This window comes from Rhipicephalus microplus, chromosome X (genome assembly GCF_043290135.1).
Source record: "Rhipicephalus microplus isolate Deutch F79 chromosome X, USDA_Rmic, whole genome shotgun sequence".
Lineage (NCBI taxonomy): Eukaryota > Metazoa > Arthropoda > Arachnida > Ixodida > Ixodidae > Rhipicephalus > Rhipicephalus microplus.
This window is the reverse complement of record NC_134710.1, coordinates 62,740,496-62,767,071: the sequence shown is the minus strand read 5'-3', so window position 1 is coordinate 62,767,071 and position 26,576 is coordinate 62,740,496. Positions and strand designations below refer to the sequence as shown.

General features: G+C 41.4%; 1 protein-coding gene and 1 long non-coding RNA gene across 4 annotated transcripts in view; one reads left to right on the top strand and one right to left on the bottom strand.

The window, feature by feature from the left end:
* The window catches only part of vari (MAGUK p55 subfamily member vari), a 134,397-nt gene that overhangs the window by 80,192 nt on the left and 27,629 nt on the right, over positions 1-26,576 (top strand). For all 3 annotated transcript variants that reach the window (XM_075876961.1, XM_037427244.2, XM_075876962.1), the window contains exons 2-9: positions 11,473-11,594; positions 14,341-14,493; positions 16,092-16,244; positions 16,329-16,404; positions 19,385-19,533; positions 20,066-20,197; positions 24,052-24,160; positions 25,249-25,314. In XM_075876961.1, the coding sequence (XP_075733076.1) occupies positions 11,473-11,594; positions 14,341-14,493; positions 16,092-16,244; positions 16,329-16,404; positions 19,385-19,533; positions 20,066-20,197; positions 24,052-24,160; positions 25,249-25,314 (960 nt within the window). The remainder of the gene's footprint in view (positions 1-11,472; positions 11,595-14,340; positions 14,494-16,091; positions 16,245-16,328; positions 16,405-19,384; positions 19,534-20,065; positions 20,198-24,051; positions 24,161-25,248; positions 25,315-26,576) is intronic.
* Positions 3,403-6,841, bottom strand: LOC142775519 (uncharacterized). The gene is made up of 3 exons (XR_012886780.1): positions 6,605-6,841; positions 5,197-5,282; positions 3,403-4,832 (listed from the first exon to the last, which is right to left on the bottom strand). It is a non-coding gene; the product is annotated as an uncharacterized LOC142775519 (long non-coding RNA).

The window sequence follows — 26,576 nt, the reverse complement described above, 5'->3', positions numbered from 1 at the left end:
AGGTTCAAACAAAGATTTCTAGTAACAAGCAGCAGATCGGTTAGAAAATCGCAGAATAGGCTGCGTAGCTAGAATATCTTGCCGTTTACTCAGTTGCATGGATCCTAAATTGAAAAGCCGTAATGAGGATTTTATTTCGAAAAAGTGGCAAAAATGTTTTGACCCACTCTCTTTGCCTACAATCCGGTTACGACGCCTATGTTAAATTGTATATGCGTAAAAATCTAAGTGCATATTGATGATCTATCTCACAGAAATTATCTAAATTCATGTTCTCCAGTGCTGATCTTTGTCCTCGAACTGAATGAGTAATGGCAAGTATTTTTAGAAATTCTATAGCTATTGGACGCACGAGCTGCCGATAAATAATGACGATAACGTGGAAACATCATCAAAGGGATCAAGCCGCCACTGTATTCTTTGCGGTAAACACTCGACTGCTGACTTGAAACATGCGGTTTCGATCGCGGCATTCTCATTTCGATGGATGCGACAAGCTAGAGGCCCGTGTACTCTGCGATTTCAGTGCACTTCAAAGGATCCCAGGCGGTCGAAACTATTCGGAGCTTTTGGCTACGGCGTCTCTCATAGCCTCAGTTGCTCGGGGAAACCACGGAGATGATCGGTATACGGACGACCGCACACTTAGCTCTTCGAGTCTGAACCACCGGCTTTCCCAATTTTCACGAGATTTTTGTTTAAATCTAGGACATTCTTCAAGCCATTAGTTCAAACAATGCTGCACGTTTAATTAGAATTCGCTACCGATCGAGCGATAACAGCTGTCCAGATTACACGCAAATGATGTGTGTGAAAACTCAATTTGCCATAGGGCCGTTACAGATGTCGACTCAACTAAACGTTGTTGGTAATGGTGGTCTTGCATGTCAACGAGCGATGTCGATCAGTAGTCGCAACACCACCTGGTGGTGTTGGTGGTATTAGTCGACGTGGTGTCGGCATAGACTCCCGTTGTACTACCTGGCGAATCAGTCACTGAGCGAAAACCGCATCGTACACAGTAAAAATTTTTACACCCAGAAGGGTGTAAATGAGCTTGTCCCGTGGACGACACCCTAAGGGTGTTAATTCAGCACCTTCCAAAAAGGGTGCTTTTTCATGCACCTTTAGAATAGGGTGTACATGTAAAAAAACTGTAGGGTGTTACAAAAACACCCTTAAGGAAGGGTGCCTTCGATGTCCATCACTTTTTTAGCACCCTCTGAGGAGGGTGCGAGAAGGGTGCACAAGGGTGTTGAGTGCCCGCCATGGCAGGGGTGCCAGTATTCTTTTAGACTGCACTAATAGATATCAGCATGCACTGATTACACACTACTTGAAGAAAGTGGTCCTGATTATCAATGGTGCACCACCTGTCGAGCTCCATTCATTGCGTCTGGGCAAAAATATAAATGCGTACTATCGTGTATGAACTTCTGCTGGATCTATATATACTTCAAAGTATATGCATAATGCGCGTTACAGAAAATGAAGCCTTGCTGCCCTTGCATATTGCGTTTATTTAATAGGCAAATAAAACATAAACTTTTCTTCTGCCACACAACTTTTTCACCAGATATACGTTCACGTATACGTACACTACACATGCAACACCTCAAATGTTTATTATATTTATTCAGTTTCACTTCATTGACAATTCTTTGCAACATACAATTACACTGGTTTCAGTTTAGTATACTGCTTCAAGTACATAGATACTACAAATGAAATATACGCTAATATATCCCTATAATTCTTTCAAGTATCTACAATCCCAGTTGTTTCCAGTTTAATACTCCTTCATGTACACAATCGGTTAATATGAATGAAATACAGACAAATATATACTTATGATTCTTTCAAATATATACAATCACCATGATTTCACTATATACGCCTTCATGTACACAATCGTTCCCAAGAAGTGATGCACACAAAAATATATATGGATAGTGTTTTCAAATGTATACAATCACAGTGGATTAAGCTTTGTATTCCTGCATGTATAACAATTGGTTATGAGAAATGATGTACATGCAAACATATACGGGTTTTCGCACATATATCTTTACCGAATACTTAAGAAACCAATACAATGATCAGAAACACAATAAGCTAAAAACGAACACAAAACTGAGTCAAAACACACAAAAAACAAAAGAGGTAATGCATAATTATGGCTAATGACACAGCTGGGTCACTTTATGCCAAATGTCCCAGCCATTTTGGCAACCATCTCAAATGTATTCGAAAAACTCGTGCTGCATTGAAAATAGTGAACTTCTGGAATATTTAAGAGAGGAAAAATATTTGGTCACGTGGCTGCCCTCTGAACTTCCTGGAATGCCGTCTAGGTGTTGTATGTAAAAAATTTTATTTTAAAAGCACCGCTCCTTCTTTCCATACGAAACTCGGTCTACGTGTTACGTAACAAGAGCTTAACTTGGGAGAGTTGGTTCATCGTGGTTGTGTGCTAGTCACAGCGCGACAAATTTAGGAAGAGACAGAAAGGACAGGAAAGAGCACCGACTGTCAACTGAATTTAATGAATGTGCTACGAGCGCTTTTATACGGAGTACAAGAACCGTATTCATGCGCGACGACACGTGTGAGCACTACAAAATAATTTTAACTGTGAAAAGAATACTGCCTCTCGGAAAGGATAAGTGAACGTGTAGTGATGCACTGATCATTGGTTTACCTGATAAAAAATCCTTCTACAAACGTTAAATTGGCATCAAGTAAACCTATTCTCGTAACGAATGGGGCAAGATTGACTATTCCTGTTGCTGTTTAGTACACACAATTTTGAAAGCTTGCAAGGGGTAGAAAACAACACGCTAATATCATATCTGCTGGCTATTTTTTTAATTGTGAGACACATGATGTGGTATAACATGCAAAGGTTTTGGTCATTGTTTTTTGTTGGTCCTGTCTTCTTTAACTTTACTTTCTGCAGGAGGGTTTCGCAAACGGGTGTGATGATTCTGTTGGGATACCCAGCATCTTTTAGTCTTTTAATCTGGTTTTTAAACCTGACCTCACCCTTGTGCTAACATGACTTCTGAAGGATGGCCTGAGTACATGTGGTATCAATTCCTCTTTCTACTAATTTTGAATGCCCACTATGAAAAGACAGAACATTCTTAGCACTTCTGGGCTGATAGCACCAGCCAATACCCCAACAGCATCATCACACTTGTTTGGGAAACCCTCCTGCAGAACAGGACCAAAAGAAAAAGAGAATGACCAATCACCTTTGCATGTCACACGGTACTATGTACATAAGGTGTCTCACAATTTTAGGAAAAGAGCCAGCAGATATGACATTGTTGTTTTCTACCCCTTGCAAGCTTTCAAAAGTGCATGTACTTACAGCAACAGGAATAGTCAATCTTGCACCATTCGTCGCTGGAATAGGTTTACTGAATGCCAATCTAATGTGTATGAGATACCGCTAACACGTGGAAAAGTAAACATAGGACAAACTGGGCAATGCTTCAATGATCAAGCAAGACAGCATGCTTTAAATGTTAAGAAGGGCTATAGTAGTCTCATGGCCGGGCACCGTAAAGAATGTAAGTGTAGTCCTAGGTTTCATAAAACACGGTTTTTGAAAAAAAAGCAAGCAGAAAAATGAGAGATTTTAGAACTCTTTATTAGGAAGGCCAAGGATCAATGCATCAGTATACCTTCACTTATCTTTTCCGAAAAAGAGTATTCTTTTCTCGGTTAAAATTATTTTGTCATGGTCACACATGTGTTGTTGCAGATGAGCCCTGGTCTTGTGCTCAGTATAAAAACGCTCGTAGCACCTTCAATAAAATTCAGTTGACAGCGCTCTTTCCTGTCCTTTTTGCGATACGATTTTTATTACAGAAAAAATTTCATTTTCTTACAATTTAGGTATAATGATGAGTTTTCATTGTATCACAACATGGAGCAAATTGCATCTCAATACGGACCAAAATCACAATTTTGTGAAATTCGTGATATTTTCTCGTATATTTCAGCAGCTTGAGAAGTCTAAAGATATTTTTTCCTCATAATATACCTTCTGTGGAGTAAGTATTCACTGCTCAGATATTCATACAAAGTGCAATATTGCAATAAAAAATGCAAACATAACACATTTTGGCTTTATTCTTGGAAGCGAATGTGGCAAAAAAATTGCACTATTATTATTCAGCTTCAAATACCTTACAGAAGCACATTTGCTTCACAGGTAGACCGAATTTGCTTTAGAAAAAATAAGCGGTAGTTTTAAAACGAAATTTTCCACAAACAGCACACAGACGGCATTATGCCAGGAAGTTATAAGCCAGCCACATGAACAAAACTTTTTTTCTCGCTGAATTATTCTAGCAGTTCACTGTTTTCAACGCAGTAAGTCAGCACTTTTTTTTTCAAATACAATTCAGATGGTCGCCAAAGTGGCTGGGACGTTTGGCATGGAATGGTCCAGCTATATTTAAGCAAAATAACTTACACAAATAACAATGTTTGTTCATCTACCATGACCACACTAAAAAAAGTTGTTCAGGCATTGTGACACTAAAATTTTCAGCGTCGTACTGCCTGAACAACTTCTTTGATAAACTCCAAACTCACGCCGAGAAAAAGCCGCTCAATCACAGTGGATGTTAAAGGCCTTGCGGCCGTAGACAATGTTGAAAATAAAAAAAATCAACTCATCAGTGCTGTCACTCCTTCTTCGTCATTACTGACACGGAAGATTTTTCGGTTATCCATGTGGAGGTTCAGGAAGTAGGCTTGCTCTAGGCTGGGGCCGGGGGGTAGACTACGCAGGACGTCAGCGGCACCCTCCCATCCTGTAATAAGAGCAAATATGACTTCTCATAAAAGGATGTTCGTGCTGTTCTGGCAGCACCATATATAAAGAATGTATAGTGTGTATCCTTCGAAATGGCGTGTAATTGACATTACACTGAACTCGAAGCATACAACCCATACATTCCAATAATTTCGTATGATAAAGATAAGAGTTTTCCAGCATACAGCAAATTCCCGAAATGAGATGAAGTTTAAGACTACAGCTCAAAAATGGCACTTACGAAAGCCTGAACTCACCTAAGAGTCAAATTCCTTCTAGAGTAGTGAGCCAGTGTGAAAAACAATTCCTAAAGTACAACGTTCAGAACATGTAACATTAATCAAAATGCACAAGAAACTTACCTCTTCATGTACAAACAGTGAAGACATCTCTGCTTTCTCTTTTACATGAGAACAAATGATCTTGGGCGTGGCACTAGCGAAGAGGTCTGCAAAAAAAAAAGTAAAAGATTTACTGACTTTAATCACGCCTCTAACAATCTGAGGAATTGTTACAAGTCACCAATCAGTGCAATTCCGACTGCCTCTATAAGGGCATCAAAAATGAACAATTTTCTCGTTTTTTCTACTCCCACAAGACGCTCCGTCAATGGAATCTAATCCAAATTTGACGCTGTGCTTCCTATTTGCCTGCTTTCTAGACGTAGGGCTGCGAACATGTGTTTTGTGCACCTAATCTAGCACAGAAATTCGTCATCTATAATTCAATCATCTTAATTCATTGTAATTTGATAAAAGATGTGATAGCTCGTCCAGTTTTTAAAGAGTTGCGGGCCTGCAATAGGCACTGCCTTGCACGTATGAAAGTACTTCTTTAAAAAAAAAAAATTCAAAGCTTGCTTTCAGAAAAAGCGTCTGGCATATTTCGACAACCAAGCCCATCCTCTGATGGCAGTCAGGGGCACGCTATTAGCGATTATTCACTACGGGATTTACAAACGTAACCCGTGCCTAAATACTCAGTTAAACACAATCACGCAAGTAAGAGCGCTCGAACGACACCAACGCGCGCGGACGCCGACTACGTTGCAGCAGCCATAGCTTATGCTAGAGCTACCGCACATAGCTCCTACAGTCACGTATACTCTCTCGATTCTGTTATAACGCCGAACATTATCGCAGATGAAAGCGAAGCACAAAAACAGCAAACAGAAACGAGGGAAAACAACGCACGGCGATGGCCACAACAACGCGCCTTTGGAAGTCTGCTAGATCTTTCTCCTGTTGCTGATGGCACTTGTCCTAAATAGCTTAAAAGACCGAGGCGCACGTGCTGGGAGCATCGCGGCATATCAGCACCTCCAACTATACCGTCTTTAAGCAAAAAAAAAAAAGCCATTTCGTACAGTGCGCCTCTGTACATAATTTTTGCTTTTTCTTTCTTTTTTACGCTTACACCTACAGAAGCATGTTGCACATTTGAGTATTAATAGAAATGTTATTACGATGTAGCCCAAAGCACATCTTAAAACAATATCAATCACTTTGTGCAGTGTAGAGAGAATGTGCGATCAGCAACTAATCCCGCCCTTGTTAAGTGATCACATCACTCACTGTATGAGTGATGCAGGCACTTACACAACATCGCGCATAGCAGTGGGAACTCGTTAAGTCACACGTTTAATCGGGCATCTGCAACAGGCCCGCGAACGCATGCTGTTGTAAATGGTTGGCAGCCTACTTCGGCAGAGCTGCTGCAGGCGCCCAGCTAGCGCTGTATGATTACTACCTACGAAAACAGTACACTCACCGTTAACAGGCCCACGTTGTCCGTGTCGGCCACTCCATGAATATTCCTTAATCCGAGCGTCACTTCGAACAGGCCCACGTTGTCCGTGTCCGCCACTCCATGAATATTCCTTAATCCGAGCGTCACTTCGAACACGGTGTCATGCGTGACCACCTTTGAATATGCGCCTGTTCGCTAGAACACACACAGCGACCAAGACCCCCGACCAACGCAACGCATTTGAAAGACTGATGAGACAGAAAGGGCAACACAGGGAGAGAAGGAGGAGGCACTGGCGGCGGCGTGGCGGCGCCGCAGCTGTCGACGCAGGTGTTCGGTGACGCAACTCTTCGCTTATCTACGAAGCCGTTGACGCTGGCCGGGTTGAGCGGGGGGGGGGGGGGGGGGGGAGGAGCGGCAAACCCGCCAAGACGGCGCCGAAAGGCAAACGCTATGGCGCATACGGCGGACGGCCGTTCAACGCGGAATGACTCCTTGTAAACGGCCACTCTCCTTCCAGCCAGTCGAACAGCGACGCAGGTTATTTACCAGCCTCGGGTTCTTTGAGTATTTTGACGGAATGCGATTGCAGTGGGCGAAAAATAGTGAAGCAAAACTTGCGGAAAACAAAGTGCACCATGGAATGACCAGAAACAATAATTATTTCGTCCTCGGTGGCATTAGCGGGAGAGCATCGCTACACCTTTTTCCAGAGGAATTCCTTTTTGCATTGTCTGTGTCTGGCACTTCCGCGTATGGTGCCGCAAACTCTGAATGCGTAGTCGAAGCTGGAACAAATTAATCCACAGTCGCGGATGTTTAGAAGGCTTGCACGCACCACGAAACGGGCCGAGGTTGTTATAACAAACTTTTTGCTGACCACATGATCAGCACATAATTCCATATGGTTGCCCAATGAGCTAGCTAAGCACCTGTAGCAAAGGCAGGGCGCGTTCTTGTTAAACGTTGTTAATATAAACGATGGTTGTGCATAAGTGCAGTGACAGCTTTCCGTGGGAATTGTTCATAACCCACGTTTTCGAGCGTAGAAGCACCTCAGCGTAGCTAATCAGCTACCACAGCAAGTTCGTAAGCAACGATCAGGTACGAAATTGTGCAGCTGTTTTCCATGTACTGAATAGTCCGTGTACAGTGCGTTGACCACCGCCATTCCTTAAGCCACCTCCCATATAGACTCCCAGTCTGAACAGGTGTGGGACCTTAAACAATAAGAAGCAGTGCCTCCCCCCCCCCCCGCACACACACACACACGAAATTCGAGGGTGCACGGGCTGATACACACGCATACTTATTCACAGGCGCGCACACATACCGTATACACACATACGGCCACACACACACGCGACCGTAAACGCACGCATGCATGGGCGTACACATGTGCACAGGCACGCTTAACACAAGCACGGACTCGCACATACGCGCGCACGCACACATGCACGGGTGTACACACAATCGCGCTTACACGAACACACACCCACCCATACTCGGGCGAACATTATTTGTGTGTATATAATCCATAGCAAACATGCAGCTTATAACCAACGCTAAGGAAAGCTTTCGTAACATGGATTGCAGTTAATTGCCATTATAGATGAAACGCGATTTGCTTCTGCTGACATTCTGCTGTATTCGGAGAGCACCTTCACACATTCTAAGTCAATTAGGCCGTCATTTAACGCAACGTCCACATATTCGTGCAGTAGCTGCGCTGCTCGGCCGCCAATCCGAAGATCGCGGGTTCGATGCCGGCCGTGGCAGTCGAATTAAGGCGGAGGCGAAAAGGTAGAAGCCTTTGCACTGTGAAAATCTCTGCAGCCTTCCACTACGACGACCCTCATAATCATATCGAGGTTTTTGAGACGTAAAATCCCAAATATTATAATTATGTGTTCTTCTTATGCTGCATATTCCATCTGATGAATCGGCAACTACACCCTTCTCAGGCACAAAAGCACCCTTAGAGCCTATTTTAGGGTGCTATTGAGGCAAGCACCCTAACAAAGGGGTGCTTTTTTTTCAATCGACCATTTATGGGTGTTAAAGGGTGTTGCAAAGGGTGCTTTTTTGTAAAAGCACCCTTTTTACACCCTTTTGGGTGCAAAAATTTTTACTGTGTAAGTGCCTGCGTCATCCGTAGCGCAATTTTATTCGTAATGTGTTCAGAAATAAATGTACTACGTTTAATGGTGTATCTAGGAGTGTGGTACATAAAGTATAGTTAAAACCCTTCGCCCTCCCCTCCACCTTAAAAAAAGAGAAAAATTCTGGCTTCGCCACTGACTATATACGTGCACTCAGCAACACTTGGCAGATGCATGCATACCAAATTAAGCTTCATGTAGCTCGCTGGATTCCGTGCCAACCGGTTGTGCCCTCGCGATCTCCGACGTCGGTGTAGCTCCAGCCGACTGGGCTGGCCCTACGTCATCTTCTGACGCTTCATGATCTCCGATGACAGCGTAGCTCTGACCTACTGGACTTGCCCTACGCCATCTCCTGACGCCGACAAGAGCTCTCGCAAGTGGTGCCCCGTCCTCGGACTCCTGTGACCGTGTTTCCATCTTTCCTATCTCCCCTATCCCTCAATATGTCCTCGCTCGCTGTCCCAGCGCATTTCTCTCTATATATATACCTTTAATTCTATCCTTTTAATTCCTCCTCACCCCCATCACCTGTGAGCTACTGTTGAGGTGTCGCACCCTGATGCAGACAGTTACGGGGCTCAATTTTCTCTTCTTTTCCCTCTTATAACCACTTCCCCACTCAGTGCATGACTTGGTCAGCGTAGGTTATGCCGAACGCCACTGCTTAGTCGGTGCACACGCAACAGGTATACATCATGGTTATGAAACGGTGCTACAAGGGTGGCTAGAATGTGTAGCCGCCCCAGCGCAAGGAAAAGACACGAAACATCGATGGCAAAGAAGACGCGAAGACGAGTGCTCGTTTTCATGTCGTCTTCATCGTCAGTTTTCTTACTATCGTTTCTCCGTACGTGTCGAAAGCGCTGTTGACATCATTTCTCGCGTGAACGACTGTATCCGATGTTCTGCTTTCAAATGTCAGGAGACAGCATCGATGCTTTCGCCGCCAAGTGATTGCCTGTGGGCGTGCATCGTACTGCGTTTCTGTAGCAAGGGCGAACACGCCTGCCGCAGACGGTGAAACGCTTATCAGCTACCGCTAGCGTTGCCGGACAGCCCGCTGATCAGCTGCGCCTGCAAGGACTGAAGGTAGTAATCAAACGGCATTAAAGGAACAATAAGAAACAACCGTAGATAATTTTGAACTGGTAAACTATATCTTAAATGAAAGGTGTCATTTAATTTGACGGAAAAATAGGCAGTTCATTCTTGAATTTCGCGCTGAAGAAACTCGGTGCCGATGCGTCAGTGCTACGTCTTGCATTTCAAGATGCTTCGTCGTGTCTGAAACATGCTGGTTCAAAAAAAAAAAAAAATATGTTTTGAAGCTTTATGGGTTGAAGGATTTACTTCTTTTAGAATGGCCCCGCCGCGGTGGTCTAGTGGCTAAGGTACTCGGCTGCTGACCCGCAGGGCGCGGGTTCGAATCCCGGCTGCGGCGGCTGCATTTCCGATGGAGGCGGAAATGTTGTAGGCCCGTGTGCTCAGATTTGGGCGCACGTTAAAGAACCCCAGGTGGTCTAAATTTCCGGAGCCCTCCACTACGGCGTCTCTCATAATCATATAGTGGTTTTGGGACGTTAAACCCCACATATCAATCATATCAATCAATTCTTTCAGAATGCGCAGTAGTTCCAACGCACACCAGCAGACGCTGCCAGTGACGTCATGGCGAGCAAGTGCGATAAGCCGATAACCGATCCTTCTCAAAACACTGCGAACTTTGCCGCCTCTCTTGTTTATCGCTCTTCTTTTCTTGCGTCCGACGTGGTGAAATCGGAGGGTAATGTTCCTGTTCAGTGTCACATGAAGCGTTGGGTTATGCAGCACTGTCGAGAGAGAACCGAGTACCGAATGCTTGCCATTCACGTTTCTTTGTGTACCTGAACAAGAGTTACAGCAAACTATTTAGGGCTACCGTGAAACTCAATTATCAATATATCTTATGTAGTTTTACCTAGCACCCCCCCTACCCCCTGTTTTTTTACAGGGCATTGGAAGGGAACTGACCGGTCACACCGGCATCGTAATAATAAAATCTGGCGTCGAAGTGTACTTATGTCTGGTTCATTTCAGTATAGCACATGTACATACCTTGACTAAAACAAAAAGCAGCCATATGGGCTGCGAGGGCATGCGTTCGGGAAAATGGGGGCGAGCGCGCACATGTCCGCCCCACCTCCCCGTAACGGGCAACTTAATTTGTATGTCAATGTACCTCTTAATGAAATATGCTAGTTTCTAATGACGAACTGTACCATCGAAAATTGATATACCATAGGAACCCTGCTTGTCAAAAGAAACTTGGTTTTCAGTTCATTGTTCTGCTAAAGTTGTGATGAAGTTTTGTACTGATATGAATACAAGGTATGAAAATGCATGATGCTTTGTGTATGGTAAGACTAATGATGTGCATTTTGATGGTTTATACATGTTGTGTTTAAGGTGGTTTATCGTAAAGTGTATGTACCAATTCAGTATGAGCAGAACACTTGTACCTCAGCTGTTGTCTTTGCCTGTACGGAGGTGGACTCCCCTCAAGCCATTCTTGAATGGTTTTTTCCTTTGTCTCCGATTACGAGTATTCTGATAAACCTGTAAAATTCAATCAATCAGCCAATCAATCACGCAGCAATGAATAATAAATTTTGTGGCAACCTTCCCTTTGGTGATCTTCGAGTATCTCGTGTTCTTGTTTTCAAAGGCCATCTTTTTCTTTTTCAGCTGCATTTCAGCATGTCAGGGAGAACATTGAGGACCTCAATGGGCGTGTCGGTGCTCGAGACACTGACCTTATCTTTCTCAAGGGTCTCATGGAATCACCTGTTATGACCTGTTTGGTGCAGGTGCAGTCATTCTCTATGTTTAATATTTAAATAATATTATAAGTGTGTGTGTGTGTGTGTCGGGGGGGGGGGGGGGGTATATACATATATACACCCACTCAGACAGGCTCATAATGGTATAACCGTGACTCAGTTACTAAGATGATGATTCTTGAAGAACACACATTTGGCACATTTTTTTTCAGTTGGTTCATCTTCGTTAGCATGAGAAAGGTATTTTACATTTTGACATGATTCGTTAAAACACAGCTCCTGTTAAGTTTTGTCTTAGTACTTGAGCCTTATAGACATGAGCTACATTGACCCTAATCACAAGTGCTGTGGTGGGGTACATAAATACATTTATTGTGGTGTTAAAAAAAGATAAATAATTGAAAGGTACTCTGGCCCATATAATGGATGTACCAATAAATAAATGAATACATGAATAAGGCAAAAGCCAAAATAATTTTCATGATAAAGAAAAGGGGAAGAAGAAAATATAAAATGAGAAAAGGGAGAAAAAAGAAGGTAAATGAAAAGACAATGTTTTTTTAAAAGAAAAGGAAGACAGAAGAGTCTTTTCGTTAGGTTGCGAATGTCGGGTGTCTTGAGCCTTCGATCTTGAAATTTTCTTCAGTGGCTGCCGATCGGCTCGATTTCCTGGAGCTCTTCGGGGAAGTTGCAGAATCCAGTTACGTGTGGTGGTTGCTTGGGAAGGTCCCGGTGATGCCATACATTTTTTGTTGATTTTTTTCACAGCCAAAACAGGTGCCTTGTCTCTGCTGGCAGTGATAGGGGAGGACCCCACCTCGTTTGGTTGATCACACTTACACCTCGACAAGACATGAGTTTGTGGGATAGATTCATTGATGTGTTCAGTAATGGCTTCCAGTGTTTGTAAATAGTGCATGTCTTTTATTAATTAGGGTTTATGGTCTAGAACATTTCGGGTGGTTTTGCTGAGTTGGCATGCACATAGTCATCGCATATGCCGCTCACGTAATAGGGGTGTACACTGCTAGATACTCCCCAGCTATTGATAGGCAAGGTTGATAGGTGTAAGTCATTGATGACTAAGTTATGTAGAGGATTAATGGGTAGGAAATAAATGTTTATTCCTAACTTACAGTTTCGACCGTTTCTTGGTGTTCAAGCCCAGAATATATTATATACAATTTATAGTTGCAAGAAATGATTGCAGACAAGCCGAAATTTATAAAGAAAGGCTAAAAATGAATATGCTGAAGAGAAAAATATTCATTAACAGCCTCGCAAAAGTACAATAATTTACGCTTGGGGACCATTCTTTGAAGTCTTTACAAGACCAGTAAGGTCATTTACTAATATGGAGGCCTACTCACCTACTCATAAAGGGAGGATGCACTGAAGGATAAGAATAGGCTTGTAGCACATATGGTAGGCATCACCAAATCACAACAGGCAATCTGCCGCTGTTCTAGAAACATAAAGTATGGAATCATTGCGTACTTCTAGTTCTAACATATGAGGTTGAAACTTCACTTAATAAAGGAGCTTAAGAAAAGTTAAGAACTATGCTATGATCCAAACAGTAGAATGGAAGGTAAGTACAACATCAACAGACAGCAAATGGATAACATAATATTCAAGTTGATATTAAGAAAAAAAAAAAATGACGCGGATCTGCTACATAATGCATAAGACAGACAGACGGTGGTCAGTTAAAGGAAAGGAATGGATACCAAGAGATGGCAAAAGGAGCTGAGGACAGCAGCAAGTTAGGTGCAGGGACGAAATTAAGTTTTGCTGGGATAAATAGAATGAGCTCTAAAATAATGTGGTGAAGTGGAGGATAAGCCTTTGTTCTACAGTTGAGATAAAATAAATCAACAGGGCTTGTTGCTAAGCTAGTTGGTTCAAACCTAATGAAAAAACAGACACGACGCAAAGAGTATAGGGACGAAGTGAAGAAATGAACTGATCGACAGGGGTGCCCGTGTGTTTCACTTAATTTCTTCACTTCATCCTCGTACTCTTTGTGCTGTGTCTGTTTTTTCCATGAGTCATAAAATAGTCTATGAATAATAATAATAATAATAATAATAATAATAATAATAATAATAATAATAATAATAATAATAATAGATTAAACTATATTTCTCAGCATGCATATATTTTGCAAGATGTTCCTGACAACAGTAAACAGTAGAACAGTAGAACCAGCCAACTGATTGCAAAGATTTGACTGGTTTTACTGATTGCCGTAATTTGACTGAAATAAGTTTAGCCGTCCTGAATGCCAAAATACCAAAAAATAGTGGGACGTATATTATGCTCCATCTTGCCGTTGCAATAGGTATCACTACTGTTCTAGTATTTCTTAGTTTTGACACAAAAAATGTCTAGCTGTAACAGGTATAAAATTTATTTTATGAAGCTCCTATTGAAATAACTTATATTTTGTTTTGAAGAAAGCACCTTGTGGGCCAATTAAGAATGTTTTTCTGTGTTAGTCAACTATTTTGTTTGACTACTATTATCAATCTTCACCGTAGAAGCAGGTATATTAGTAGTGTTCAGCAACAATGGTAAAGTGTAGTGTAATAGTTCACTTACAGCGCTGATTGTCTGGCAGGATTTTGATTCAAAGTGCTGACATAGATGCATCTTAAATAATGTTCTGATCTGAAAAGTTACTAAGGCTCAGATAAAAACATTTGCATCTCAGCTGGTATTGCTGTGTGACACGAATGACTTCACTCACTGTTCTATTTTTGGCTAATAGGTTCAAGATCACCTCGAGGAGAAAACTACAACATTCAAGCCTGTTTCTACAAACAATGTAGAACTTCTGCGGGAAGTCTGCCAGGCTTGCCGACGGGTGACTAGTCGTGAAACCCAAGAACTTGCCAGCATCCTTAGTGGTCCTCACTTCTCAGTATGACAATTTGTATTTCTATAACAGAAGTACTCTTTGGTGTTTTGAAAGGTTCATTTGTAGTGTTACTGTGATTAGCTATTCTGAATTATGACTGTGACATCGTAAAAAAAAAAGAACTGCATATTGACAAATTGCTTTTGCTTTTATACTGGAGTGTCACTGGCAGCCACACACATGCACGTGTTATGAAGTAACAACCTTTATTCTAGGAGGTGAAAACTGCGCCATCCTGCTCATTATCTTCATCCTCATCGATTGTGTCAGATAATGTGGGTTGCAAGCATATGCAGTCAAAAAATGTGGAGCTCACTCAGACTCGCTCATGAAGTGTGTTTTGCCCTATGGAGTCACATGGACTCGGTCAGACTTGAGAAAATTACCCTCAAGGGAACTCTCTCAGACTCAAACTCGCCAAAATCTTGCACATTCAGGCTGTCTAGGACTGAAACTCATGGCTCGATTCGAGTCTTGGGGAGTCTGAGAGAGTGAACTCGTGAGTCCATTAATCTATAATTCACTTTTTTTGTCATGTTGTCAATGCTCTTCAACATCAATATCTCTACTTGGCACCGTTCGATCTCATACCTTAAAATATGAGTTGAACAATACATTTCAATCGAGGAAGCACATTTTTATTGAAAGAGTCACAGTATATTTTTATTAAGAACCTTCCGTGAAATAGTTTGCCCCATTTGTAACTCATGCCTCTGATGAATACTTATCGAGAGATGAGTACATGTTGAGCTTGTGTACGAACGTTAGCGCATTGCAGCAGACGTGAGTATTAATATGAGCTGTCATATTAATGCCAAAGTGGAGTAGATAAGATCATAGGCCGGCAAAAAATGTGCTGCTCGCTCAGACTCACCTGCAACATATATTTTATGCTTTGAGCTCACTCTGACTCAGTCTTGTCAAAACATTTCTCAACCTGACCTATTAGAGCTTAGACTCAATAACATTTTTCACAACTAGATTTTTTTTGGTTGTACTGGGGAATGATGAGCTGTGCGTTACAATGCCTTATGCATGCTCTGTACCACGCCCTTTTACCCCTTATACTGGACCCACTCATACCAAAATTCTACACAAATATTACTTAGACTCGCTCAGACTTGCGGCTTGATCTGAGTCAGAGTGAATCTGAGTGAGTTCGCTGACCTTATGGTTCAAAGAGCTTGCAAACCAGAATTGTTTCAAGCTGAATACAATATTTGCGTAATAGTAATGATGAACTTAACTGGGCTTGGGATAGTAGCACAGCTACTGTACAAACGTGGTCACAGCTGTTTCAGTTGTCTGCACAGTGCCCATTAGCACTGCTAATGCTTACTCTGGTCTCTTAACTATTTTACGTGAATAAAAGCTATTATTTTTCAATGTGAATTTCAACTCGTTTGTTCTCTGCATAGGATAAATCGGAAGTATTTTTTAATGTTCTGATGAGATCTGTGTAATGAAAGTCAAGTCTGGTTCATTGTAGTCTGTGGCACTGTTGCATAAATGTGAGTTCTAATCGGAAACATTTTGCTGTGAGCCTTTTTTTATTTTCAAGTTGCCTGCCATTCTCTCAGTATTTTCTCTTTTAATCACAGGCTTTGCTCAATGCCCATGATGCTGTAGCTACAAAAAGCTACGAACCTGCCAAGCCACTGCCTCTGGAGAAAGAAGTGCCAGCAATGACACCTGAAACACTGAATGACACTATCAGAATGGTGGGGATCAGAAAGAATGATGACGAGCCTCTGGTGAGCTCTTGCTACACCTATGGTTTGTTTTCCATGACATTCAGAAAGTGTTCTTGACTAAGATATTTTGTAAAATGCTTTTAGGGCATAACGGTACGAGTGGAGAATGATAACTTGATCATTGCCCGCATCCTTGCTGGTGGTATCATCGACAGACAAGGTGAGAGCCAGGAAAATGACTTACGTTACAATACTGCGTAAAAGATAAATAATGCTTTACAAGCAGGTGTCTACTCACACTCTGAGTGCTGCTGTTATAATGACTTCATTTGCATTTGGTGTAGATTCACTATAGGAAATGTATTTACACATCTAACAAACACTCTTACACAGTGGCGTACCAACTATTTCGAGAGTGGGGGGGGGGGGGGCAAACAAGCGACCTGACTAGTCAGAATATATATATTTATATATATATCAGCTTTTTGATGGCTGCATTTTCGTTCTAGGCGAAAATGCTTTAGGCCCGTGTGCTTATATTTGGGTGCACGTTGAAGAACCCCAGGTGGTCCGAATTTCCGTAGCCTTCAACTACGGCGTCTCTCATGATCATATGGTGGTTTTGGGACGTTAAACCCACATATCAATCATTCAACTCACGACCATTCAGTCAGCATGCACGTATACTAACCACTTCACCACACCACGCTGTGTAATTGGGTGGGATTAATTAAACAAGCTTGTGTAGGCGCTGAGTAGTCGTTTGCACACGGCGCGAACATTGCTGCAGTTACCCCGAAGAATGGGTGCTTTATGCAACAAGGAGAAAAGTGCCCCTCTTTGCAGTGCCGTGTGAAATCGTTTGCGCACATTTCGTCTTTTGGAAGAGCAAATAGCGTTTTTTGTGTGTGTTACTCCGGAAAACCTTTTGGAGTGTATGTGCGCGAGTACATCTCTGTGAGGTCATCCTGGCTGAGAGAGAGAGAACTAAGCAGCGCTGCACGTGTGTGCTTCTTTTTGTCAAAGTTGTATTTTGAGCTGTAAAAGACAAATCAAGTTCCCTGAAAACTAACTAGCCCGACTCCTATATAGGCCTTCATCATGCAAAAAAACACGGTCTTTCACCTTCTTCCTGGTCCTGTGGTTCAAACTTCGGGGTAAGCTGAGAAGCTGAGCCCACTGTACTCGTGTCCACTGCTTTATTCTTCACCACGTTGCAAACTGCTGCCATTGCTCTTACTTACCGTAAGCAAGGCTGATCAGATTTATCAGAGACTAAAGCACAAACCTTTTTGTGGTGCTTCTAGTACGGCAGAACTAAAGCATTTGAAGAGATTCATCACAATCATCGACTCGCAGCGGCTTCGATAAAGCAGCAATGACGCTATTCATTTTTGGTGAAAGAAAACAATTTTCCTGAATCAGTAAATGCCCTGACCAGTCCATAAAATGATTGCTTGTTCCCATCCATAACAAAGCAAGTACAAGACGCTTTCGCATCTTGTACTGTAGCCCGCTTTGCAATGCTACAGTACAAGAAAGAGTCGCATAGGTGGCCCGCATCGCAAAGAAAATTCAAGGACAATCATCACAGCAGAAATTTAGGAAAAATTTTAACAATCCCTGGTAACATTTTTATTTCCTCGTAACAATATAATTGAGTGATACGGTTGATTGAGCGATTACTGTTGGTCTTTCCAGCGTGCAGCTGACAGTGACCACTGTCAAAAGTGGGGAGGCCCAGTCCCCCCAACTTTTCTCAGTAACGGCCCCCCCGGCTGATACGCCTATGCTCTTACATGTTAGTACTACCCCACGCTTTTTGTGTGATTCTTTTGGGGCTTCAAGCTGATAATAATTGAAATCAAATCAAATGTGTTACCTTTTTGGTCTCTTCTCAGTTCACATGTTAAATGGGCTGTTCTAATAGTACAACAGCCCACTTTCTTAAGTTGTGTTGAGAATACTGCTCATAATGCAAATGCTATTGGATGAAAATTCATAATGAAGTGGAATATGGTATACGTATGTGATGATAATATGCCAGATTGAATTTTGGGAGCCTGTGTGTGCTACAAACCAAGCTTTTACCTGCTACATGGCTGTTTCTTTATTTCTAACAACGAGCTTACATACTTATTTAGACAACGTACTTATAGTAACAGTGTTTTGTACTGTTTCTTATTAATCCTCAGTGTTCTGAATCAGCCACATTGGTTAGCATTCTTTCATTTCCCAAAATATTTTGTTGATTTTCAGGAAACAGCAGTAAAGATCTCGGCCAAATAAAGAAAAGTTGGGTCGGTGATGTCGTTTGGCAGCGAGAAATTCGAGTAGATGAAAACAATGCAAATTAGGTTTTGAGCTGAATTGAGGTATTATGAATTTAAGTTGGCTATTCCATGACAGAGCCATGTTGGTGCTTGAAATCACCTTGGAAAAAGGCTCTATAGAGTCGTGTTGGCTAAGAGGTCACATTAGCCGGTGAAATATTGAATGGCAAAAGCGTAGAGTCACGCCATGTGTCACACGATGTGAATTACTGAATAAATGCTCGGTACCATTGCAAAGGGCTGAGCCACAATGTGCCATAATCATCTTCATTAGTCACAGCATTAATAAAGTCTGGAACTACGCAAATGCACATATTGACTTAGAGACATGTAATTCCTAGTTTTCAACTGTAATTGCAGTAGGCACCATAGGAGAGTTTGCAGTGGTTACATGCACAGACGTTCCTTTCCTCACACCATCGTGTAGGTGTAGACCAAGAAGCGAAGCAAGACGAGCAAATTATAAGGCGATCTTGATAATGCTATCATATTGCACTCTTGAAGCCAAAGCTTGAGTGTGCTCTAAGTTTTCTTTGTGCAATCTTTAAATGTTTGCACTCTTTTGTTTGATATTGTTACTTCCTATATCTAGAAATGTCTGGATTCATATGCTTATGATAGAACAAGTTAGTTTTTCCAGATGGAAAATGTACGCTTATTTCATATTGTGTCTAGATAATTTCATCTGCATAACAATGGTAAAATGTCATGGCACTTTTTTATTGTGAAACATATATTTGTAATAGAACACGTAATTTTTACATCCTTGAGCACTTCACTTGAAAGGACATCTTTACAGATCCATTTATTGATACATATTGACTCAATTTGCTTCTGTGCTCTGTCTAATTTATTATTTTACTTTAGGACTGCTGCATATTGGAGATACAATTCTGGAAGTGAATGGCATACCAGTCCACACACCTGAACAGCTACAGCTGCAACTGAAAAAGGCTCAAGGAAGTGTTGCATTCAAGATACTTCCCTCTTACCATGACAGCCTTCCAACATTTCAGGTATGCTTTTAACTTCTGTTAACCTTACATTGCGGCATGTTTTTAAAAAAAATGAGTAACTATAATCTTTTATTGAAATTCCCATTTATGGAATAGTTTTACTATAGTATAAATAAGTACAAAAACTAAATTCTTGAATTTATCATTAGAATTTCAAGTGATATCCTTCAGGCTGCATTAACCAGCACTTTAGTTTCATGCATCAGCCGCAGTTCTCAGAAATGTATGTAAACATTGTGGAAACCACATGCAGAATTATATTGAGAAAGCCAGTGCACATGATTCCCACAATATTCATTGTATTACTGGTGCCATTTTTGGGCAGAATTTTAAGCATTACAAATTGAGTGTGATTTTGATTACTTTTGATATTTCAGCATCAAGCTTACGCTGATGAGCATATTCTCTATAAATATTACATGCTTTTGTGTTAATAAATGTAAATTGTATGCTGTGCCATTTTACTGTCATTAAAGTATGTGTGGATGTAGAAACACTTTTTGAAATATGTGAACTGTGGTTACATTTTTAGTGCTTCGTGAAAGCACTGTACACGTATGACCCATCAAAGGATACTCTGCTGCCATGTAAGGAAATTGGGCTAGCCTTCAAGCAAGGTGACATTTTACAAGTGCTGAATCAGGAGGACCCGAATTGGTGGCAGGTATGTCTTTCCTTTAATGAGTAGCCCCCAAAGCATTTCTGACTTTAAGAAAAACAATTGTGCTGCCATGAATTAATAGTCAAAATGAAGCACTGAACTACTGTTTTAGCAGGTAGTAGTTTCAGTTTCAAAATATTGAGACAAGAATGGCTCAATCTTGCTCGACGCTGCTTTGCTTTATAGAGATTTTTCATTACTGAAGCAGCTTTTACTTTGCACACAATATTGTGGTTTTTACTTTGCACACAATCTTGGGAGTTCTCCGCACCAACGAAACGTTGACCCTTTGCTGACGCTACCCAGCTGGAGCTTTGCACACATTATGCAGTGCCAGGCAATATGCTGTTGCCTTTCGTAAGCCATAAGTGCTTGCATTATTCATTTCAAATGGATAACTATGGTCAGAGCATTTAAGGGCCTTTGCAAAATGTTTTCTGCATGGTTAGAGAACACTTGAAATCGGTAGTCAAGGCTTCTGAGTACATGTGAGCCAAACAAAGTACAATGAAAGTAATGTGGGTTTGGAAAATATATCACGGGATTTAATTAGAACACATGTATGCCGTAAGCCATTTTTTTTCGCAGGTATGCAACATGCGACTGAAATTTCAAATGACGGTCCAGTCTAATTCCCTAGAACGTCGCCTCATCGTCTGCTTCAATTGCGAATTTATTTAGGAATATTGGCGGGATATAATTATGTTCACGTTGGCGAGAGTGGAAAACAACGAATTTCGTTTTGGTGGGATTTATTTGTAATTTATTATGGATACACCACGCAGCCAAGCCTGAAAGGTCATGATTTAGTTTCTGTGTCAGAGATTGGAGGCATTTACCAGTGTTCACAATTGTTGTGTCGTCTGCATACAATAAGCATTCTGAGCTGGCAAGGCAAGATGGCAAATCATTTATGTAAATAATGAAAAGAAGTAGGCCGAGAATAGAACCTTGAGGTACTCCTATATTTGTTACTTTAGGTATAGAATTATGACCAGACAGACTGACAACTTGGCTTCTATTGAGTAGGTAGTTTTTCATTAATTATAGTGCTGGACCAGTTACGCCTATTGCTTCAAGCTTCATAAAAAGAATGTGGTGGTTGATAGTGTCGAATGCTTTGGTGAAATCTACAAAAACGGAACCTGCGTAGTAGCCTCCATCGATTGCTTTCTTCAACGTTTCAGTTTAAGATAACAAAGCGAGGTTGGTGGAATATGCTTCGCGAAAACCAAATTGGGAAAGAGATAAAATCTGAAACTTATTGAGGTATTTCGTCAGACGAATTTCGAGCAATTTTTCGAATATATTACTGAGAAATGGTATTATGCAAATGAGTCGATAGTTGGATATCCAACTGATATCCAACTATCAGTTTTGAAAGCTAGGTTGATGATGGATGCCAAAATATCAGAAACAACATGAGTAATCATTTTTACGTGGGTTGGGTGAATACCATCAGGGCCCGCACTTGTTGTGTTCAGGTGACGAATGACATCGTGTACTTCATAATATGTGGTAGGAAATAAGAAGAAAGATTGTGACATACGAGAAAGGGGAAGATGATAGTCAGCATTGGGGATGACCTCAGAGTTAAAAAAGTAGTTACTGAAGGCCTCCACAATTTCTAACAGGGTATCACACGTAACGTTTTTATACTGAGTAGTAGTGATGCCAGAATGCCTTTCATTCCTGTTCAGGAATGAGTTGACGATTTCCCATTTTTTTCTCACCATTTGAAGCGGCATCTTCAATTTTTCGTTCATAATAAATCTTTTTTGCATTTTTCAGACGCAATTTAAGGGCATTGCAGAATTTTTTGTAACGCACAAGTAATTTTAAATTGAAAGGCTTCCGTTTTGTTTTTCTATAAAGGTTCTCCTTGGCTCTCAGCTCCTTCAGTAATTTTTCAGTAACCCAAGGGTTTTGAGGACTGGCGTAAGTTTTTTTACATTTGCGAACCTCAGTATGACGCTGAATGTGTGACAATAATATGGATAAAAACTATGCAAATATGCAAATTATGGATCAACCAAGTGTATTGCTGATGACCAATCAGTGTTCATGATATAATCAATGAACGATTCTGTGTCTAGAACACACCTGGTGTAAGATATGCTAGTCGGTGAAGAGATACAGTTGAAGCACAGAAAAATCAGGTAATGGTCAGTGATGTCGACATTAAGAACCCCTGCATCCGGCGCTTGTGATAAATTAGAAAGTGCATGGTCGATCAAGGTACTTGCGCCATTCATGCAGCGTGTGGGAAGAGAGATTAAACATTCATAGCCAAAATTCTGATAAACACTGGAGTAATTCAAAGAACTAGAAGAAGATAGATCAAGTATATCAATGTTGAAATCACCTATAATCACTACATTTGTATGTCTAAGAGGTAGTGTGTATAATACTTTATGAAGGGCTTCACAGAAATTTATGACCGATGAGGATGGAGATCGATAAATGCATCCAAAGATGAAGCTCTTGCTGTCTAGATTAAGAAAATCGTGGTTAAGTTGTACCCAAACACTTTTGCAGCCAGTTACATTTAACTCAATGTCATGTCGTCGTATGTAGTGAATGTTCGATTTAATATAAACAGCAACACCTCCATGATTGCTGCTAGGCCTATGCGAGTATTCAGACTTGTATGAGGGGAGACCAAACAAATTTTTGTCATCATCGCTAAGCCAGGTATCAGAGATACCGATAAGTGAAAACGGATTGTGAAGTGCAGAGAGAAGAAGCTGTATGTCATCGAAGTGTTTACGGATGCTTCTTGCGTTAATATGAATCGCAGAGCGGGAGACAGGTGAAATAAAGCAATTGAGATGATCTGTTGAGAAGTAAGTAGCCATAATGGATGGACCTAAGTGCAACAGAAGAAGAAATTGAAATTCAATATGGTTGATTTGAGCTAGCAAAACAAAAGAACGTTTATTCACAAAATTCAAAAAATGTCCACTGGTTCCTATTCTTTCCCAGCAGCGTCACGACGTGATTCTCACCCATGCATAGGAATGTCATAGTGAAAAGCATGCTGAAACAATGCCTAAAACCGCCTTCCTGAACAAACCAAACAGTTGCATTAACAGGTTAACGCCACCAGCTGTCCGTCGTCATAAGCATCCGACAACGCTGAGTGGGGGCAGGGTATCGTGGAGCGGTGACTTTTGCAATACTTTATGCCATTCTTATCATCCATTACTCGTGGCTAGCTGATTTTGTCGATAATGCAGACGAACAGCCGCTCTGATTGGTTACCACACTGGCTAAGCGCGAACATAATGATAAGCATCGGAATCGTAAAAGGCATCGTTCCACCGTTGCACCCAGCAGCTATGTGAAGGAAATCGTGAATGGAGCAACTGAGCTTCAGCTTCGGATTGTCTGCTGCTCAAGAGCAAGCCAGTGACAAAAGCAGGGCAGTCTCATGGCCATCGCTATTGAGCGATGGCGGTGCCCATGCTTGCTAAACAGGGGCCGTTTCTGGTGGTACCAACGCGCCGCGTTTTAGACTTCATTGACACATTTTCGGGCTCTGAATCAAAATGTTAAAGATTGGGTTTACTGCATAAAAGTAAGTATCTGAGTTTGGAATTGCATCGTAAAATTTCATTGAAGCGGCAAGACGGAAGAAAAAGTGTTCATTGTGGTGACAATATTTATGCATTGACTCCTATAGACTGCTGATGGGGAATCGGGAATTTTTCGTTGAAGCGGCGTTCGTTGTAGCGGTGTTCGACTGTATACCGGTTCTTAAAAAGAAGGATCAGCCATGTTTTTTTATTTTTGGTTTGATTTCAAGGCGTTTCGCTACATTAGCATTGAGTGACTTTCATTCTTTATTTGTGCAGGCCAGGAGGGTCTCTGCCTCAGGTCCAGCAGGCCTTATTCCATCTCAAGAACTTGAGGAACGGAGACGAGCATTTGTGCGGCCAGAGTATGACTATGCAACAAAGACAAGTATGTGCTAGTTACTGCTTTGTATCATACGTTAACTGTGTTACTCAGTTAGAAGGTAAAACCCACACCTTGTGAATATAATGTGAAGTATAATGAAAAGTTGGGCAAGTTGGTGTTCGTGCTTTGTGTAGGGGGCGTGACTTACACGGCACTCAAGAAAACATGAACACAGGACACGTTTTGTGATAAAAGCAATTAAACTATATAAAAAAAGTGTAGAGGAATTTTTACTGTACTTTCGTAGTTCTCAGTGAACATCGGCAGATAATAAGGCCTAGGAAAGTATAGGAGATGTCACATACACTGTTTTAAGTGCATTCGCACCGTAACTTGCCGCAGGTAGTGACTGAACTTGCAACCTTCAGATTACACTCCCTTGAGCTATGACACCAGTCGTCTCCTCGACTGCTTATTACAGGGGTCGTCAACCTGTGGCCCTTGGCACGATGTCGAACTCTTTGCCTTATCACTTCTTGTATAATGGCCGACATGTCAGTTCTTTCCTAAAAGTGGTATTTGCGCTTGTTACCTATTTGATTGAAACTTTGTGCCATGCTTGCTAATATTAAACATGAATTATAATCCAGTTTCTTAAATTGTCAATTCGCTTAATTTTTTCTCTTCCTGCAAAGCCCTTCACACCCCCTCTCCGCCGTCACCCCCCTTTTATCTGCCAATCATCCCTCGGCCACGTCGGTTTCATGCAACTTGGCCCTCTGCCTCAAAAGGATTGCGGACTTATTGGATATTTTATGTGCATATCGGAGTGCTAGTCAGTGCCATCCGTAGCATGACAGAACTGTTCCGCTCTTGCCGTGTGACCAATCTGCACATCGCATGTGTTTTGAACTGATTACAATAAATGGTAATGCTATTAGTTATGTACTGTGCTCTAGCTCAATTCAAGCCACATATTTGCAAGTACTGTGTTGACAGCTACCTCTTTGCAAATATGAAAAATGAAGAAATTCCTGTACTTTTCCTATTGTAAAATTTTTGTAACTTGTATCATTTCATCTGTGTACACAGAGGACAGCAATGTGGAAAGGACTGCAGGTTTGATGTTATGCTGTTATTTTGTTCTTCAGAAATGTGTGGCACAAAGATTACAAAGAAGAAGAGAAAAACTATGTATGAAAGCAAGGCATCGGCAGGTAAGTTTGCTCATCTAACATTTTTTTTTACCTTACGTGCAGTGTAAAATGTCGACCTGCCACTCAAGAGGACCCCTAGTAAGCGCTAAATTAGTTTGGATGGATAAATTATTTTTTCAGAACTCTGTTGTCATAAATTTGGCCATCATCTGTTGATTATTAGAAGAGCAAGTTAAAGTCGAAGTTTCGTGTAGAATTTTGTGCCGAAACTACAGCATGTGAATGTCAGTGATATTGCATATTTTGGCGGCAATGGTTCTACAAAATTTTCGGAAACTGCTGATGGTAATTAGTACATTCATCTCTGAGAACACAACGTATCATGGGCACTCTTGAAACGCTAGCCTGTCCATAGCCTTCAAAATGCCCGAACACTGTTAACTCACTGTAGTTGTAGTGCTGCTACACTGCAGTTTTGAATGGCCATTGAGTGGATCAGGCATTTCTCATAAAAATTGTGGCACTGCAGGTTTTCATTTTTGTTTGTGGGTTGCCGAAGGTTATGGAATGTAAATGCACTTACAAGTGCAAATATATCTGTTCTTTTTTTAAAACATTTAAATAACTTGCTTACTTGCTGTTGTACATTTATGTTTTGGTTTTAAGCTCTTGAGAATACTGTGGAGTGATATTGTGGATGCCACATATGGCTCTCTAAACACAGGCTTGCCACTGTTGTTGAGAGTGTGTGCAGTTTGCATATTTCAAGTGGCAGGAATAGTTCAATAAAGGGCCAGTAAATTACCCTGTGTTCCAAAATGTGGGATGAAACTATAACTGTGTACTTGTACAATGTGAGCTTGTTGTCACAAAAATTTAGCGAATTAGTGCTGTACAGTAATAAGAAAGTTGCAAGGTATAGAAAAACCTTCTTTCAGCTGCTTTCAGTTTTTCGTTTGGCCTTTCTGCCATTCTCAGCAGCAGAGAGGGGTGGGTCTATTAGCCCACTGTTGTGACCATGCCTGCTTCAGAAAGGCAACACAGTGTCAGGGATCATGTCATTGGCAGGCAGCCAATGACTGAGCTAGGCTTTGTCCACATGCCACACTTATCAGAGCTTCGCTAGGCTCCCTGTAGCGGGGTGGCGACGAAGTGTGGTAAATTCATGGCCAAACTCAAATCACCACAGTGGTAAGACACTGTTACGTGGTCCGATGTTATTGCCTATGGGTAAAATTACAATATTTTGCATATGAGGAGGATTGCACAGACGTTGAAGAGGGGTGTGGGCATTGTTTTGCAAAATGGAGTGTCTGCACGAC